At 33.2% G+C, this 20,797-nt stretch overlaps 1 protein-coding gene across 1 annotated transcript in view; it reads right to left on the bottom strand.

Moving 5' to 3' along the window:
* LOC108742217 (mucin-5AC) overlaps positions 1–20,797 on the bottom strand; it is a gene marked incomplete at its 5' end in the record, with an annotated part of 89,760 nt that overhangs the window by 23,887 nt on the left and 45,076 nt on the right. Inside the window, 3 exons of the mRNA XM_025980182.1 lie at positions 5,821–6,057; positions 6,386–6,638; positions 10,324–10,583. Coding sequence (XP_025835967.1) covers positions 5,821–6,057; positions 6,386–6,638; positions 10,324–10,583 — 750 coding nt within the window. The remainder of the gene's footprint in view (positions 1–5,820; positions 6,058–6,385; positions 6,639–10,323; positions 10,584–20,797) is intronic.

The following is a 20,797-nucleotide window of genomic DNA, read 5'->3' as shown; positions in this document are numbered from 1 at the left end:
TTTTTTTACAGAAACAATTATTATTTTTTAAAGTGAAGTGTTGAGTGTATGTTTGTATTTTTGTTGATGTCTGTGAAAACTGTATTTGTGTGTTTGGAATTTTTGTAAATATCTTTGTGTGTTGTTATCATTGTAAATTTCATTGTGTGTTATATTATTGTTGTGTAAATATTCTTCCCTTATAATTCTATTTCTAAATTTCTAGTCTTCATTTCATTTTCTGTAAAATTAAATACTTTACCGTTTTCACGTGTTATTAATTAAATCATCCACCTATCATCTGAACACATCGAGTCCAAATTGCTATGCACCCTTCAGGTACCCAGAGAAAGTCCGGCGTGACGTGGTTGGGGACTCGGACTTTCCCAACGTTTGGTACCTACCTGAAGGGTGTAATAAAGAGGCCCAAAGCTGTTTGTAACACAAAATTTTAAGTTAAATAGAAATTACAAGATACATTACATGATGTATAGTTATATACAAAAAAAATACAAACTAAAATAACTATAAAACAAGAATATACAAATATCGAAACCCATCGACACCGAACATATAGGATGTTTTAGTTTTAAAGAAATGCGAAGATTACCTCAGGACAGGAAACAGTGGAGATGCGTGTCCAACCAGTCTTAGGACTGACGACCTTATGATGATGACATAATCATGCCGACGTTTCGCTTTACCAGTGGTAAAACTTTATAGGAGTAAATTATGAAAGTTACAACCAACAACCAACTCTGAGAAATTGTGGTAGTTACTTTCACAATCTACCCTGATGAAGTTTTGACACTGTAAAGCCAAACGTTTGCATGATTTTGTAAAGAAACAAAAAGTTTTAACCTTTTTAGTTTGCTTTAGTTTCTTCATTGAAAAGTGCGAAGTATATTATTCCATTCAAACTAATAGAAGCTTTTAGTATTAGTGCAAGCATCTGAATTATTTTATTCACTGTTTAGTGTAGATAACATTAGAAAAATATATTAAAGTAATTAGAGTTTATAAATTTTGTAATTGAGGTTACTCTTAAAATGATAAGCAATAGAAGGTGACCTTCTAATTTCAATGATGTATGCAAATAATCCAAATAAGAGACAGACTACGAAGGAGTTAGTGTTGTTACGCAAATGGCTCTTTCCTTGCTTTATTATGTGTGATTTATATCGTAAACGGTAATTGGCTTTCCTATATGTATATACTCCACGGACAGGTAATTGAATAAATCTAGCCCAGACATGATAATAGTTTGACCTTCCCCTAGACCTGCGTTCATTGGAAAGACCATTTTCCGTCTGGCTTAGCAGAAAATCGATTGGGAAACAAAATGCATTGACTGTACCTATTTTTGATCCACTTACGTCGCAAGTATTATTGTGCATATCTATTGAACCAATTGATGTAGAAAACAGGACAGACCATTATTTTATAGAAACTATCTTGGATCAAAAGCATACGTAAACAAATGCTTAAGATGGTGTTAGTTTTAAATAATTTTTTATTTGTCGATTACTTTTTGCAAATATTAGGTAAATAAATAATTATTTGTAATAAATTGTTAGATATTAATCAATAACAAGTTCAAATAATTCAAAAATACATACATCCCTAATTACATAATGATAACTATAGTAAACGAAACGTAGACACATTTTTGCTTTATTTTCTATAACCATTATGGTTATACTGATCTCTTGGTGAAATAATTTTATAAAAAATTGCCTTTGCTATTATGGAAGACTGGGACGGAAATTGTTGGCTCTTGACTTTTCTACTTAGAGAGGTTTTGGTGAATGCGGCGGACAGTCTTATATTGTCATTCATTAAAAAAAAAAAAAAGAAATTGCAGCACGGTTAATAATGTCAGAAATAAATCCAACTTTGTCACTCAGGGATTTTGAGGGTAGCGGAACACGAACATGTAGTCGGCGACGATCTCCGAAAGATATTTTAGGCCCGATGACCGATGATTTGATAAATAATATTGATTAAATTTTTTCTAAACAGTTCCATCTTAACCTTCATTGTATGTCGTCATCGATTATACATATATTGGTGTTCAGAGACCCTCAAAACCACGAGTAACTAATTGCAATTGATTTTTAATAAATTTAAAACAAAAGTACTGGAAACATATGACGGTGGCCCTGGGCCCCACCTACCTCGGTGGGCGTCGCTGACTGCATATTCGTGTTCAGGGACCCTCAAAACCCCTGAGTAACAAAATTGGGCTTATTTCTATCATTATATTCGTGTTCAGAGACCCTCAAAATCCCGAAGTAACAAAATTGGGCTTATTTGTATCATTACTGACCGAGTTCCAATTTCTTTTTACGTCAACTCTGCAATGCACTTATAAGACTGCATTTTTCTTATGCATTCATGCATTCTTGAAGATGAATTAATCTTTTATGTTTACATTTCTAGACGATCTCACGAATCGACTCGCATTTCGATCCAATTTACTGCACAAAAATTCGAAAGTTTGATTTTTTTATACGTCAAAATCGAAGGAAAATGTTCTAATATTAATTCAATGAACAGCAGCCAAAAGGAGAAAAATGCTATTTATTTGTTATGTAACCTCCAATCGACATTTCGCCTTGTTGGTCCAAAGCTTTATCAAGGTAGATTACTAAGTTATTTAATTACATTAGACGGAGACATTAGAAATCTCTTGTACAATCACCCATATACGTACCCCTAAGTTTAGGTGGTACTCATATGGTACACACTACTGATAAGATGAGGGCGAATAGAAAGTATGTGCTAATTAATTAATTTTTTTCTTAATTAATATTACTAATCAATTTCAAAAATTGACCTATTTTGTTTTGTTAGTAACAAGAAAATATCGAATTAGTTACAGACGCAGACTCAGTACCCTACTGCAATATACTCAAGTATATGAACACATAACGACAACGCCCTTAGGAAAGAAACTGTGGAGAAAAACTACCGCTTTTCCTTTAATAAATGACTCACACGATTACTGAAGTTGGCCCCGTACCTACTTCAATAAATCACGAACAGAATACATTACAGAGTTATTAGTCATTTAGTCCAGTCGACGACAATGACAATAAGGAATCACTTTCGAATTCTTTGGAACAGCACCAATTTTAATAAAATGTCAATTTCTGCAGTTATTTTAAGGGTGCCAATTTTCACCTCCTAGAAAGGAGTGGTATCCGTCCCTAGGATAAAATCACATACAACCACTATACAACTTTTTATCCTTGACCTTTTCCCCGCTTAGTATCCAAATTTTACGTCAATCGGTCTTGCTCGAAAGAATTCGGAGTCAAAAACATCAGCCTCCGGCCTAATAGCGCAAATTAAGTTAAGCAATTTTTTATAATTACGTATATATTTATAATATTGTTTATAAACCGATTAACTATAATTATAAAATTATATTCGTTCGACTTTTATAATATTGGGAATTATCCTTGTGTAACGTCCATGATAATTATTGAGATGAAAAGTTATCAAGGTAACAAAATGCAATTAGAATAACATAAAAAATGTAAAAAATATCACGACTTTTATAAAAGAACAATGCAGTTACATTTCTATGAAGGTCAGTTTTGATTTTACTATTTCACATTTATCTATCGACAACGGAACACGTTAATACAAGGTAAATAACCTTTCGGTTATAAAAAACATAATATTTTACTATAATATCGAGTTATGAAAATATGTCGCCATCTCTAGTATTTGTTGCGGTAATTATGTACTTAATAACCCCATTATCGCAGGGGGTGGGAGTTGCGGGGATGTTCACAGAAGTCCTCCTAACATAATTTCGTTGGAATTAGCTATCGGCCACCCCTCGGAAAAAATTTATGAAAGGTTGAAAAAAAAGAAAAAAAACACGTTGAACGTTTGCAGCCCTGATTGTTTAGCAGTTACAATACCGTCCTGTACGTTAGGTTATGTTAAATTAGGATAAGGGTGGGAAACGTTCAAATACCGTAACCTAATGTAATCTAATCATTACATCATAAGGTCGTAAGTCCTAAGACTGGTTGGACACGCACCTCCACCCTTTACTATTCTGAGCTAACCTTCGCATTATATCCTTAACGATTTGTGGACAGTAACCTAATCCAGTTCTATCTCTATTTCCTTCAACTCCTGTTTCTGCTTGTAATATGTTTCTAACTAGCCCCTCATGCCTGACTTCCATAAAGTCCTTTGTTCTCCTATTCTTTCTAATACCTCTTCATTTCTAATTTCTATCCACGATATCCTTATCATCCTCCTGTAGCACCACATTTAGAACGCTTCTAAGCTTTTCTTTTCAGTCGCGCTCACCGTTTATGTTTCGCACCCGTACAACGTCGCGCTCCAGACGTACACCTTTAACAATCTTTTTCGAACTTCTAAATTAACCGTTCGTGAGCATAGAACCCTTCATAAAAGTTTTCCAACGGAACTATGTTTGGAGGGCCCCTTGTGAACATCGCCCGGCACTCTCAATCTCTGAGACAATGAGGTCATTCAGTACATAATATATCTGTTAATACCTGAAGTATTTGAAATGTTATACAAGGGCCTGACTGAGCCTAAGATATCTACTTATTCAAATGAACTAACAACGTAATTTATATACGTAAATAAGAACAGTTTAAATTCTTGGTCAGTAAATTATCGAAACTGTCAAACGTAGATCGCAATTTTGGATATATATATTCTCATTTCTTTTCTGGTTTTCTGCTTTTCTCTCGGAAAATGGAAAATTGTCAAAAAAAAAAAAAGAATGACTCCAAGCCAAATCAAGAAAAACCTGGACAACACACTAGGTGATTCTGGGCCTTCGTATTCCACAGTAAGAAAGGGGGCAACTTTGTTCAAACATAGCAGAGAAGGCGTAGATGACCCAAGGAGCGGAAGGCCGTCGACGTCCACCACGCCAGAAATTAGCGGTCACGCCGAGAACTTTTCAAACCGCCCTCGTAATCTTTCTGTATAGACCAACTCAAAACAAACGTGAACGCCGAGATGTATCTAGGAGTCGGTGAATCACCATTAAAAAAAATCGTACGAGTCATTTGCATTTATTCATAGTCAACATTAATCCATCGACGTCCACCATGCCAGAAATTAGCGGTCAGACGGAGAACTTTTCAAACTGTCATCGTAACCTTTTTGTATAGACCAACTCAAAACACACGTGAATTCAGAGATGTACCTAGGATTCGGTGAATCACCATTCCAAAAAAAAAAAAAATTGTACGAGTCTGTTGCATTTATTCATAGTCAACATTAATAAGTCCTCTTGCACACGATACGAATTTTTTCGCTAGGTAGACATTGGACCACAGCGTCTAATGAGAACTTGTACACGACACCGTTCGGGTTAAAACGCGAAAACACGTCCTGACCATAGTTGACTATGTAGCTAAATGGAGGGCTTGTAGACGATACGGCTGCTTCGACGGACAGATACATAAGCGAAGTTGCTAATTTCTTCGCAAAACCACTAATAATTTTGTTTTGATAAAAAATATACAAAATTTTTCGACAAACACACCTCATTGTGTGAGTTAAATGAATATTTTTTATGATCAAAACAGTATAAGCTCAAAGCCGCCGACAATCAGTTTTAAATGGTATCGATATAAAGAACTACCCATTTGATCTTTAATATTTAACGTATAATTTATTTAAGATGGTTTATGTCACAAATGGTCAGATTTAAAACATACGCATATGTATATTTTAATTCAAAATAAATACGACAAAATGATAAGTAGCCAATGGTTGTGGCACAGTTGCAACCACGTTTCCCATAAAAAAAAAATATTTTTTTCCTACCTGATTCTGCTGGAGGTGTGGGAGTTTCGTCCCTTGCAGTAACTACTGGTACGTCTTCTACGTCATCTGTTTCCAATTTGTTGGAATCCTGTTCGTCAGCTTTTTGCTGGGGAAGACCGAAAAGAAAACCTGACGACTCTTCAGTTCCCTTTTCTATTTCTTCTTCCTTCTCTGATTCCTTCTTTTCTTCCTCCTTGTCTTTCTTTAGAAACTGATCCATGAAGTTATCGTTAAATACTGAAGGAAAACAAAAACAAAAAATAAATGCAAACTGAAATATAGTAAGCAGTTGTATTGTTTAGGGCTCTAATGAATTAATTTCTATTTTTTGGGAATGACGTAAAAAAAGAAGTTTGAAGCATTATAACCATCTTTGTATCAGGAGGTTGCTAAATTAAAAGAACCTCTCTGTTTTAAACTAGAGAGCTACTAATTTACTCAGATATTATAATTAAAAAATATATTGTACTAAGTAATCTAACCAAGAAATATATAATTTTTTATTACATTCTTCTTGTAATTAATGCCCTTTCTTTGTATTATAGTGATGGAATATGACATTTACCTGATTTGTCTGTAAACGTGATATTATTATTTGTTGGCCCGTCAGTGAAAGCTTTAGGAGACGTTGGAGATAGAATGGAGTCGTCAACGGTATCGACGTCCGTTTCAGGACCGTAATCTTCGTCGTCGTCAAATTCGTCAGTCGCATGCCGCTTTCCGTTTGAAAAAAAATCCTTTGATGACGAAAGGTCTTCAGTTTTATTGTCGTTACATTTGTTTGCGAAATTGTCTCCCAGATTTAAAGCGAAAGGATTCTATAACAAAGGATTTACCATTTCGATGAATTTTGCTTGAACCATGTTCTTAATAAATGAAAAATGAAATTGGACAACATTATCCTCGTTTCGTATAATAACTAAGATGAACTCTTATTGTTCGTTCATTGGAACCTCATCATCCTTTACATTGTTGGCTTAAATATACATTAATTGTATGTATCTACTCCATACCTTTGATTCTGTTAAACAATTCCTTTGGGAAATCAATTAAATTTATACAGGGTGAAGATAAGTAAACAATCGACATATGCATGTAATGTAATTTAAGACTTTTCCGCCGTTTAGGAATTGAATTATATGGGTTTAAATAAAAAAGCAATGTGTGAGAAATCGTGACGTTTCATATATACATAATTAACGATATTAGTTTATTTACCTACTTATTTTTGGTAATTTGTAAAATCTTTGACTGATTGTCATGTTCATGGCATTTGCCTCTACAACTCTTAACTCCTCTTTCGGCTTGTAATATGTCTTTTTCCCTTTTTAAAGGTTTACTCCTATATAGCTTTTAACTTTTTCTTTATATGTTACTTTCATCTTCCGCTTAACTATTTCATCATCATTATCAGTCCTAAGAACGGTTGGACACGCACCTCCACTCTTTCTTTCCTATCCTGAGCTAATTTTCACATTTCCCCAAAACTAGAACATTCTACATCCTAAACTATTTGCGAACAGTAATCTACTCTAGGTCTTCCTCTATTCCTCCTAACTCCCGTTTCTGCCTTTAATATGTCTCTGACTAGACCTTCATACCTGAGAAGGTGTCCTACTAACCTATCTTGCCTATTTCTTATAGATTTCCATAGAGTCCCGTTCTCCTATTCTTTCTAATACCTTTTCATTTCTAACCTTCTCTATCCACGGTATCCTCATTATTCATCTGTAACACCACGCCTTTTATTTTCCGCCGCGCCCACTGTCCATGTTTCGCACCCGTACAGCGCCGTGCTCCAAACATACACCTTTAACAACCTTTTTCGAAATTTCTAAATTAACCGTTCGCGAGCATAGAAGTGACTTCGTTTTATTCGACCCTGTGCTATCCTCTGCTTTGTATCCCTACTACACCTTCTGTCCTGACTTATCTGGCTTCCTAGATACTTAAAATCGGTCACTTCTTTTAATTTTTCCTCTCCTATCTTTATATTCGCTCCTCCCCTACTTTTTCATCCCTTGCATACCAGTATTTTTGTTTTATTTTTATTTATTTATTAAAAATTAAGGTATGCATACGTTCAAAGTACCTACTAACACTACCCTATCCCACTTATTTCGTTACTAAGAAAATAAATAATAACTGGCGACTATAGGATCTTTCCCTTTAAGCTATTAAAGCAGTATAACATCTACTTTTGTGAAATCAACATCGATTATCTCAAATTTAATTAAGTTTCTTTCCTTTATTAAGGGGTCGTTTCCCGGAATGTCTGATTAAATTAAAATATTACGTGATTGCAATTCAAACTTTCTACTTCGTAATTATGTAAGATCAAAGCAAATAGGTACAAATGCTTCTGGTATATATTTAAGTAACGCTTTTTTAGTCCATGGAAAGCCTACACAAAATCCTACCATATTAACTGTATTTATAGTTCGGTGTTCATTTATCAATCGCCAAGGTAACGGTAAATAATATAATAAATAATAATTTATTAGCCCACCTATTTACAACTTACAACATAATCGTAAGAGTTTGCAACCATATCTCTAACAACGTAAAAATTGTTAATTATACTTCCCGAGATAAAAATGTTCAGTCTCTAAGAGTCTCTGAAAGCGAGACTCGAGTCTCCGTCTCTCATCAAGTATCTCTGGTGTCGCTGAGAGAGAGTGTCGAGAAACTGTCAAAAAAACTGTTTAGCGTTTCTCTGAACGAGAGACTCGAGTCGCTCATAGAGAGATCCTCATTTCGTATCCAAACTCTGAACGGGAGACTCGAATCTCTCAATAAACGGTGTCTCGATAGACGTGGTTAAAACTTTCTAAGTTCAACATATTTCAGAGTTCCCAGTCTTTCTACGACAGACTCGAGTCTCTCAATTTTTCAGTTTTATTCATTCAATCTCTCTGTGAGAGACTCGAATCTCTGAATTAACAATTTAATCGTTCGAGTCTCTCATACAGAAACTGTGAGAGATCCATGAAAACATCTAGGCAATAACTGAGAGACTGTGAAAGACTGTGAGAAACGCTGAAAGACTCTGAGTGACTGGAGAGAGGCTGAAAATTTGTGTCTAGGGTTGCAATTTATTATTATACCTACTCGATTACTCACCCTAATTCGCATAGGATACTTATACATATTTTTTTAATTAAAATCAATTAAAAATAAATGGGTATAAGAAAATCTTCTGCAACAGCGATTTTGAACAAATGGAAGTAATTACATACTTAAATAATGAAATATAGGAACGACAAAATTTAAAAAATTCCATCTTTATTCCAAAATAGTGCCGAAAAAAAAAAAAATTAAATGATGTTTTAATAATACTACTAGTACTATTTGTTACCGGCATTTTATTTTAAGAGCTCGCAGAAACGCAATTACTTATTTTGCTTCTTTGCATAAAACTGTTTAAGTAGTGCTTATATTATATACTATTTTTCTTCGTTAAGTTTTATGGTTATTAACTGTTTGTTTTCCCATTATTATAAATAATTACCACGCAGAATTAAAACAATACATACGCTGAACAATGCATTTTTGACATATGTGTCATATACATATGTAGTTAATATTATAATTAAATTCAGGTAGGATCATTTGGATTTAATTTCACTAGTGAATTCACAATAAAAAATTTCACATGGTGATAGAATAAATGGCAGATTTCAAAGTCAAATGACCTTTTCTAATAATACCTCACATGAAATGATACCAAAGGCGGTACTGCCCCCCAAAGGGTGTTAGAACCTTACTGCCTTTCATTGGGGGCGGTAATGGGTCCAGAGGTAAATGGTAGCTAATAGGGGCGTCTGTTTCGTACACATTAAGAAATTAATGTAGTAATTTCTTTTTTATTGCATGGTTTTTCTGAGGTACCCCGTTTTACCCTCTCCCATATAGGTTTTCGTAAATAAAGAGATAAGCGAGATGTACTCAGGGGCGCAACAACGTTACATTTTGACTGGGTGCTCAATAAATGACAAAACAAAAAACGTCATTAATGCATTGTATTGGAAAAATCGAAAAATCGAGTTCGACGAGCTTGAACTATTTGAACCGAACATTGGATTGGAATTGACCAGGTGTCCTAACTTAACCTAACCCAATCGAGTGGGTGCCCGGGCACCCGCGGACCCCCCCTTGTTGCGCCCCTGGATGTACCCACAAATAATGTACTACAATATTTCAATATTTAATATAAAATTAACTATTGGAATTTAGGGGACAGTAGTCCAGAAAAGGTTGGGAATTTCTAATTTCTAAAATACAAAAGTTGATATAACCGCCGCGACGTAATAGCCTTCAGTAAAGCAATGTCATTTGCTTAACTTTTGGCTTGATTCTGTTTTCTTTTTTTATTCTATCACCTTCTGTAGTTATTTTTAGTCATGTGTTCTTTAGAATATCTAATCTATAAATGTAATTAATTCTACGTGCAGGTAACTTTGAATCATTAGCATGCTATGTAAATGTAATTTAATAACAAACCTGTGACAGTATAGAAGTGTCACTTGCGTTTTTCTGAGCAAGAAATTCCGCCCCATTGGTAGTAGCAAACGGATTGTTGGTGTCGTTGACGTTATTCAGGCTGGCATCCATGATAGAAGAGCCGTTGCGGTTTGCCCAGTGGGCTTCCGCGGCAATCTTTTTCAGGTCGCGAAGAAACACTACTATTACCGTAATATTATCGCTCGACCCTTGTTCTTTTGCTAACTGCACGAGGCGTTGTGTTATGTATTCGACGTCTTCTGAAACAATAAAAACAATTTATTCAATAACAATTTTTTATTCTTGTTGTTTTATATACAATAAGTCGTTACTTTTAAGTTAAATAATAACTATAATAATAAGTAATTTAAATTACGCCTTCGTCAGATTTCAAAAAAAAAGTGTTTAGGATGTTTCGTGCCGGTAAGCATTAATTCTGGTGTATAGCCCACGGCCTCGCGTCTCACAATAATAATTTTGAAAAAGTATGGAAAAATCCAAAACTACAAGCCACAAGGCTTTTCTTATAATAACCAAATTAGAATTAATTCTCAACTTAAAGATATTCCACTCTTCGGCGCACAAAATGATTGTGAATGATATAATCGATATTTCTGATAAACTACTTATATTATGTTATCAAATTAATTAATTAAAAAATCTCATCTCATTCCTTTACTATCCACGTTATCCTCATTATTCGCCAGTAACATCAGATTTCGAAGGCTTCTAGCCTTTTTAAACAATTATTGTGAATTCTAAATGAATTTTAATTAAAGTTTTTAAGTTACTTTCCTATTTATATTCTACGTATTTTCATCAAGTAAAGATTATGTCATTGTCAAACAATTATCATTCCTTTTTTATAATAAAGTAAAAAGTGCGAACTACACAAGAATAATTTATTTACCGTACTAATTTGCAGAAATGAAAAATGTTTATGGGACACTATGAAAGTTGCAAGGCTTATCATCTTATCTGAGTACTCAGAATTTTTAAGACGAATGGGCTACTAGCCCTGCTCGTCAACCCTCCTCCTTTACCCGAGCTTGGGACCGACAGTGGTGATGACTGAGGTACTCGATTCACTAAGCAATAAAAAATGTCAAAATGGGCAGGGGTCGCAGAATGGGCGATCAAGAATTCACGATCCCTCTGTTACACTGATGATGCGGTGCTTTTCGTGGAAAACGAGAACGATCTACATAGAAACCCGCAGCTCTTCAACAATATATCATTCAATATAACCATAGCACTCTAAGAACTAATGCATGACAACGGCGAAAGAATCACTTCGATGTAAGATGGAAATGAACCAGAATATTATGGAACAAATAATGTCATTCGAGTATCTGGAAGTCGAACTATCAAGGTATTTTGTTTCTGAGATATCGAAAATGATGAAGTTATTATAAAAGCTACCAAAATCGCAAGCCGCTTAAACGACACCATATGTAGGGAACATGAACACAAAAGAAAGAATATATAAAAGCATCATAATACCGATCATGACCTACACGACTGAGACTAGATCTGAAACATCTAAAACAAAAAGAATACTAGAAACAGCAGAAATGAAGATACTTCGCAGTATTACTGGGAAAACCCTCTGCGACAAAGAAAGGAAAATATAAGGAGGAAAATATTACAGAATGCACACACAATAGAAAAAGACAATGGAATGCACACAGAAAAATGGAACAAGATAAAATGGTAAAAAAGACCAGAGATATGTTGCCCATAGGAAAAAGAAATCAAGGACGACCAAGAAAGAGATGAAGCATTGATATGCGTCCTGAATAGACATAATCGATGAAGAACAGGCTAAAGCCTAAGCGGAAGAAGGAAAAAGAAGAAGAACTATGAAGATTCTGAGATTCAAAGCTATCAAAATCGGAAAAAATTTACGAAGAGCCAAGAATAGTTGTTGAACATTAGTCTCAGTTTATCAGCCGTTGTAATTAGTGCTAGTATTATTGAATAATTAAATTCATTCCTCTTTAACTCAAGAACGCTATCAAACTGTATCAATAATAAATAGATACCATATGAAGTCTCACTTCTGATGCCTTTAGTTTTGACTTATTATATCATTGGTTTACCACTTATTTAAATCCTTTTGAGAACATTTTTATTAAATCGTTTATTTCTAATTCGAAGTGATTTGAGGAAGGGAGTCCAGATACCCTGTCTCTCTGAAATACATTTTCATAGAGGGCGTTCCAAAAGCATTTATTCCACTAAATGTTCGCGTATCTGTATTTATCTAATATAATCTTAATTATATAATCTATACCAACAGAAACTGGTGCATTTTAAATATATGTTTTTATATCTAAAGTAAAATGTTTGACAAGCAACAAATCACTCTATAACCTCCCAAATCTACGGAGACAATATGTAATGTAAAATCCATAATCCAATTTGGAGTTAGAGAAATAGATAAATCAGTTTTGAATAAATGTATAACAATATGTAGATACTAATGTCAAGAGAACAAAAAAAAATACAACGTGTAATTATACAACACGCTACTGACGTGAAACTTCTTCAAACATACCGGGATAGGGGTTAAGGAATTGGTTAAATGGTATTACTTGTACACTATGAATTTAAATTTTACACTATACATGCCGGAGTTGCCTGTAACGAAAGTTGCATTGAAGCGCGTTCACGGATCAAGCGATCCCCACCACGAACTCGACTACGTGGCCGAGTAGAGGGGGACATCCGTTGCATGATTTCGTTACATAGCAACTCGCATGAAACGAACTTACCCTACCGTGCGTTTCACTTCGAAATATTCGATTTAAAAAAGATTTCGAGTTATATTTCCGCTTAATGTTGTAGCCCGACTTGTGCAATCAGGATAGGCTTAAAATATTCAGTGCAGGCTGAAAGCTAAATGTTTTCACATCGATCGATAAACCTACATAATATTTGGCAATGCTTTCGTTAATTTTGTTTGTAGTAGATTCTACATGAAAGTGAGAAAACCCAAACAGCAACTTTTATTTACTCACGCAAAATAGGTTACTGGTAGAAATTTCGAAATGTTTAGCACTCTCCGGCTAGCTGCTAGAGCAGGCTCAAATTTTTCTAGGACAAGCTCAGTCTACTGTATTTAATTAAATTCTTTCGAATGTCTTTCGATTTGTTGTAGAAAATTGTTTGGCAAATAATCAACCGTTCGTTTCTAAAAACAATCAAGCGTATTTTTTTCAGCGTTTCAATTCACTTCAATATCCGTTACGTTTTCCACTTTTAATCGGATTTTGGGAGTAGCTAGGATGGTGATTTTGTAAGGTTTTAATTTAAACAAAGCCCCGGTAATTTAACACCGTGAAAAAGGTAAAAAGTACGCAACTCTATGTTCACAATTTCTCGCGCGCACAATGCCCATGGTAACAAGACCGTCTGGTGCGGGTCGTCGAACCTTCTTCTTTCTGTACCCTACTGCGAAACACCAACATGCTTGCTCTTCACGCGCTCCTGAGCTTTCACCATTAAAGTTCACTTGTTTGTTACCTGAGTATCTCGTTTTGTTTTCTAACTTTGACAACCCCTTCATAAAAAGATACAGTTAATATATTTTCAAACTTATTTTATACCATTTTGGATTTTAATAAATCCTTATTTTACACAGCCAGTAAATATAATATTTCTTAATTTTTTTTATGGTCTAAATAAGAGCCAAGTAGTTGTCACACTATGGGAGTGACAGAGGATCGATGACGTCAAAAAACGATCAAAATAGGCATTAATCATCACAAAATATACGATTAGAACTTTCTTTTTAAAACAAATAAGACATTTTTACTAATTGTTCAAATAAAAAACAGTTGGTGTGTTTCATTGTTGCGTTTAAATGTCCCTAAATAAACATGGCCTTTTGTTTTGAAAAACCATTAGCATTGGATCAGTTTTTATTTTCAATCATCCAACGTTTCGTCCATAGGTTAAAAGTTTCATCAATTTCTTTATATGTATAAAGAACGTAACATTATTGTTAACTTAATTTTCCTAATTTACTAGTTGTAATTATAAATCGAAAATGTAAGAATTTTTTTAGTCTTTAATCAGAATTAATTCTGTTTTCGATTAATATTATCTAACCCAACCCTAACCTAGTTTAATTTAATAATTCAGAATTTTAACGTGACGAGTCTTGTCTCTCCTATTTTTATATAAATGGAATTAATTTTATAAAATTGATTTTCGGTTCGCTTTACTAGATTTCAAAACTAAATGTAAAAAAAAATTACCAATGTTTGAAAAAAGGTATCTGCAAAAGTTTCCTCGAAGTAAGTGTTCATTATTTCTATGTTTTGATTTTCTTTTTCTTCTTTCAAGTACCTTGTACTATTTTGTTCGTTAAAATATCAATTTATGCGTTGGAGGACAACTATCGACACTATTTCCTTTTATAACAACACAAAAATTACAATTTTTGATTGTAAAGAACTGAATTTGCTGTAGAAATAGTAGAATTTATTAGGTAACTTATAATAATCTCAATTTTGACTTATTTGGGTCCAAATTGTAATTTTTATTATTTTCGCTTACGAAGCAACGAGCTAGTGGGATAAATCGTAAATATCGCTTTAATATTTAGGTAAATTTTCCTTTCTCATTTCAGAAAATTTTAGCATTTAAGAGAATTATTGGGTCGGACCATAGAAAAATTTGTGTTTAGAAAGTATCAGATTAAAACTTTAAATTAAACTAAGCCCCTATCCAACGGCGGAAACGAAAAATAAAGACTGATTTTTACCTGAAGGAAGTTTTAAATAAACCAGTTTATAAACTTAAAAGTTTCATTATGTTGAATTCTGCTTGATGCAAATTCATTATGAAGGAATTTATAGAATAAGTCATGATCAATTTTCAGAAGCAATGGCAACATTTTAACCAAATATTATTTAGAAAATGATGCTTTTTTTCACAAATACAAACCATGAACATAGAAACAGACGTATTTAGGGTAAGCTTAAATTAAATTAATCTATTTTTTTAGGTTAATGGTAGCAAAAATTTAAATTAGATTAATTAGAAATATTCGTACCAAGCCTGTTTCCATCTGCTGCACATATACCTAGTATAACAAAGACGTTCATAATTATAGAGGTTAATGGAAACGGCCGGCATCATACAATAATTAGAAACACTCAATTAGAATATGGACCTAATTTAATTAAAAGCTTTACCGCGTCTATTATCCGAACTACATGATAATATGTTTTGTTGTAATTGTAAATGTGTACATTGTGAAACTAATAATTTATAATGTGAGGTTCCACTGAACGAATAAAATCTTGATGAATCAAGTCGGCTTATGCCAATTAAGGGAGACAGCTAAATCAACTTTATGCTTGGTTTATTTAAAACCATTTAATCAAGGTATACCAGGTGTATTAGACCAGTAAATATGTATGTAGAAAAGAAGTTCAAAAATCGAGAACATTAGTAGCAGAAAAGGTCACTCATCTCTAGATTCAAAAAGTTTTAAAAAAAATTAAAGTGGAAAACAGTTTTTTTTTTTGAAATATTGGCCGTAGAGAAAAGTATGTACAAGGGATTTATGTACTTTATGCACAAAAAAATTATCTACAAATTGGTAGTAGTAAAATTAAAATCGGTCAACAAATACAAAAACTAAATTAATAGAAAAGTGAAAATTGGTCGTTTTTAATTTTGTTATAATTTTACAAAAATTTGTAATTTTCCCCTCTGTACAGTTGCCAATTTTTGATAAAAAAAAGGTTATGATAGCGAGTTTGAGAGTTTACTTCATAATCTGGGAAAACTTGTAATTATATTTAAAAAAAGTGAATAAAAATTTTTCGTCTTCTACATGTCCAGAACATTTTTTTTTTTTTTTTCGTATTTTGGGTGACAGCTTCTGTGAGAAATAACGACTACCGCGTTTTTATATTTACAAAACAACGTCACATATGAGAAACAGTAAAAATATATGTTTTACAAACTTTTTTTAATAATTTCGGTAGAATTATAAGTTTAAAATATTATTTATTACCAATTATCATGAATTTAACTAAAAAATATAAATTTAATTATAATGTATTAACAGAAAAAAAAAATTAACTGCCAATTTTTCGTTGTAAAATGCTCTATAATCAAATATCATCAAAATCATATTAAATATGTTATGTATATTGTTAATTATACTTTAAAAATTAATATCTGAACAAAATTGCATTATAACAAACAAAAGCACGAATTATAAAAACGATATGTAAAACGCATTCAATTAAAAAAGTGTAGGAGCGTTTTTGTTTCTTATTCTTTTGCTTGTAGATAAATTATTTATTGAAAAATGACAATAAGTTTTTAATTTTATGCTTTTATTTTCAAATCACATATGCATTGATTTATATTGACCAGCCGAGTAGAGGAAATTAATTGTGCAGGTTTATCGCATTTCTGGAGACGATTAACTAACTTTTAAATAAACATAACTTATTATTAAATACCTATAGATTTCTCTAATTTGAAATTTAATCCTAGAATGTAAAGCATCCGATAAATTCGCTGAATAAACCTCTAAAACTAAGACGAACAAGACAATTTAAAAGTTTGTCTGATAAGATAAATGTTGTTGATATTGTTTTGTAATACTTTATAAAATCTCTTAGGAGAAACTGTACATTTTCTATTATTATTATATATGCAACATACAAAATGTACATTTATTTTTAAATTTTACTATTTTTTCGTACTTGAAATCGATTAAATTACTTAAAAAACTGCATTCGCTATTTCTTGCCTAGTTCTATATATGAAAAAAAGAGTCAAGACCAATGAGGGTAGTCCTTATTTGATTACAGTACCAACATTTTGCTTCTCGTTGGAAGGCTGCGAATCTGCCTTTATAAAGCCTCCCAACAAGAGGCGAAACGCTGGTGTCGGTTCTGTAATCAAATAAAGACATTACTACCCTCATTCGCCTTTCCCTTTTTTAAAAGACTGTAATTTTGTGGTTATATTATTAATGCAATTTAGATAAATCACCCTGCTTACGATCAGAAAAATATCTTCATTCATTTCTGCATTTATTTACTGTCTGTGATATATATATTTCAGAAAACAAAAAATTGCAGTAAAGGCTTGCACATAAAGAATTAAATTCGAATGTTAAAAAATATGGACTTAACTACATTGTACACAAGTACAAGAATTATACATTCGCTCTACGTATAATTTACAAAATCGTTTCAAGTAACATTATACTTGTTAAACATATGGATGCAGATGGTTATCATGTTTCATTTATTTATGTCCATGTGCAAATGTGCATGAAGAACGAGTAATTTATAAGGACGTGCGCTAAACTATTCATAATTGCATCTCGAGTCGTGCTTCTGGTCTACGGTAGCAATAAAGATTTCAATTTGAGACGGCGACGAATTATGTAACGCGATGGGTTTCTCCAGGCTTCGTCAACTCACTTGTTTTTCATGTTTTCATGCGCTGAAGCGTCAACACTACGGCCATTATGCTCTTTAGCGATAAAGTTGGTGTTCTACAATCGACCATTTTGCGTATGGTACTTTTCAAAGTAGGCGCTGCATAAAGGGTTCTTTATCCTTTTCTAGAAAAGAAGCTTTAACACAAAATCTTGCAAAACATTACGTATGATTTTCATCTAAGAAGTTAAAAATTAAATGCAAATTTTCTGTCTCATTTCATTTTATGAGCAAACTATGAATATTATAAGAACAAAGGCTTTCACGGCATCATAGTGGAATGAAGATTTGGGCTATAGGGCAGTGGTCAAAGTGAATTATTCCGTCCAGACGTTTCGTCAGCTACTGCGGCTGACATCCTCAGTGGTGGTGCTGCGTTGACAACGTGAACGTAGAACGACCCAGTCGCTGTCGAGACTTCGAGATATAATCTACGTTCACGTTGTCAACGTAGCACCATCACTGAGGCTATCAGCCGCAGTAGCTGACGAAACGTCTGGACGGAATAGTTCACTTAGACCACGGTCCTATAGCCCGAATCTTTATTAAACTATGAATATGCTTCATATAAATATCTACATATATAATACACATATCGCCTTTAGAATTATACAATGTATAGCAGTAAATGAGTAAGTAGTTTCTCAAATATACAAAATCAGTTCCAGAGTTCGGTAATTATAGTAACAATCCTGCAAACTACGTGGCCAATTCAATCTAAGATGTAACTCGAAAGTTTATTTCAACTCAGACTTGTTAGTTGGTAAGAAATGTATTCAGGAAGTAATTGCATGTTTGCCTGGCAAGGTTCATGCCCCAGTTAAATAACGACCTAATGGGGGGAGGAGTTGCCACATCATCACGTCTCTGCTTCATTGGATTTGCGTCCACAATTAATTTACTGAAAGCTCGAGCCGCACCTGTGTCTAGACTTGGCTGAATCGCAAAGTATTTTCGCCAATAGCACGCGGTATGTGTTTTCTTTCAATAGATACGTCTCACGCCCATTCATATTTTTCGCATAAAGGAAAAACGCGAACGTTGCCTTTTAATACTAATAACAGCCGCATGAAACGTTAACGTCGACGCTTGCATTCGGGGCTTGGGAAAGTTACATCTTTGAAGAATGCATCAATAGCAGATTGCCTGAAGTAATTAAAAAAAAAAACGGAATAAAGCGAAGCGAGTCCATAATAGATACTTAGAAAAGGAATATAGATTTCAATGGTGATGAGAAATATCGGAAAAGCACTGAGGTAGCCATTAAATTACCAATCCAAACATTTGGATTAACTTCTCCTTTCCGGATTCATAAAAAAATACGAAAAATAATTTTTGTATAAAACAATTCTGTTAATTGCCATTTCTTATAAGAGAAAACAGGGTCGGTTCGAGGTGGTTCACATAAAGGGTTGGACAATTTCAAAATTAGTAGGTAGATGTAGTTGCTTATTTTCTAGACCAGTGGTTCCTAACGTTTTTAATATTGTTACCCCTGTGACCTATTAGGAAAACTGATTTTACCCGGACCTTAAAATGTTATCAATACAAACAACACAAGCAAATACAAATATCATTAATAATCACAAATTGCAAATCAATACAACTTTATATATCTAAACAATAAATTAAGTAAAAATAATCGATGTGGTGGTTGGTATTATTTCGCATTTTTCGAGTTTTTTTATGTTAGGATCTTTGTGTTCAGTGTAACCACAGTTGAAAAACCACTCTCACAGATATAGATTTTGGTAAAGAGTATTGGCATTTTTAAAGCTTTGTTAGCTTGTTTGGCACTAGTTTTTCTGCAAAATGTACTAAGATCATAATTTTGAAATTCTACTCTGCAAGTGGTATTCTGGTGTAGTCCAAGATATCCCATTTTGACCTCCAGGTCTTCGTCTTTAATAATGTTATCATCCGTAGTAAATGGTCTTAATATCCAAGAACTGGACTGACGATTATCCATATCCGGAAAATATTATTTCAGTGAATTTATTGCTGCAGATAAAGGCTGAATCACAGAATTTTCAAATATGATTTTGTTTGGTTCAATATTTACTAATTGTGCATACAGTTGTATAAACATAGACACATCTATAATTTTATATTTTTACTATCTGGCTACGCATTTCATCAGATTAGGTCTTAATTACAAGGTCTTTGTTACCCCCACAGAATAATTGATTTACTCCCGCCAGGGTAATTACCCCCAGGTTCGGAATCAATGTTCTAGACGTAACAGGGACATTGTCTGTATTATACAGAAAAACGCTCAAAATACATATTTAACACCTTTCAATCTAATATTAACTACTAAATGGTTCACCGATCTGTCTTTGCCTTCTGCATTACAACAACCCCAAACCAAGATACTTAATTTTAAGTTTATTTTGTACTTTTGCACTGAGTCGCAGTTTTATTTGTTTTGTTTAAAAAATCAAAGGGTGCAACTAACCACTCTATCTCATGGGAGAAACTATAATTAAATACAGTTGGATAATTGTATGATTACTGACACGAATTCTTTCGAAGTATTAATTTATTATACTAGATACCTATGTACATCGCATTTAACGTTGTAAATGAAAACCAAAACTAAGTAGGTATATCAAGATAATAAAGTGTGCCAAATTGGAAAGTTAATGGGCAAATTTTTACAGTTGTTGAGCAAGCTTATGACAGTAACAACTGGTCAAGAAATCAAGAAAGAAAATGACGAGATATTCAGATTGAACGTTAACCAAAACCTACAACTAAGTACATTTAACTATATAAATAAAATTAATGTGAATGTAATGTGTAGGTACAAATTAATAAATAACCATTATAAATCAAAACCGTGTTTTTTACAACGTTGAGACACATTTGTTTTATAACCTCCTCATTTTACACATATGGGCTAAAGTTTTACGTTACCTGTGGTAATGAATTTTTATTTATTATTTGTAGAAATGCTTTCAGTTATTTTTATATATATATATATA

This window comes from Agrilus planipennis, unplaced genomic scaffold (genome assembly GCF_000699045.2).
Source record: "Agrilus planipennis isolate EAB-ADULT unplaced genomic scaffold, Apla_2.0 scaffold313, whole genome shotgun sequence".
Taxonomy (NCBI): Eukaryota; Metazoa; Arthropoda; class Insecta; order Coleoptera; family Buprestidae; genus Agrilus; species Agrilus planipennis.
This window is presented reverse-complemented; position numbering and strand designations above follow the sequence as displayed.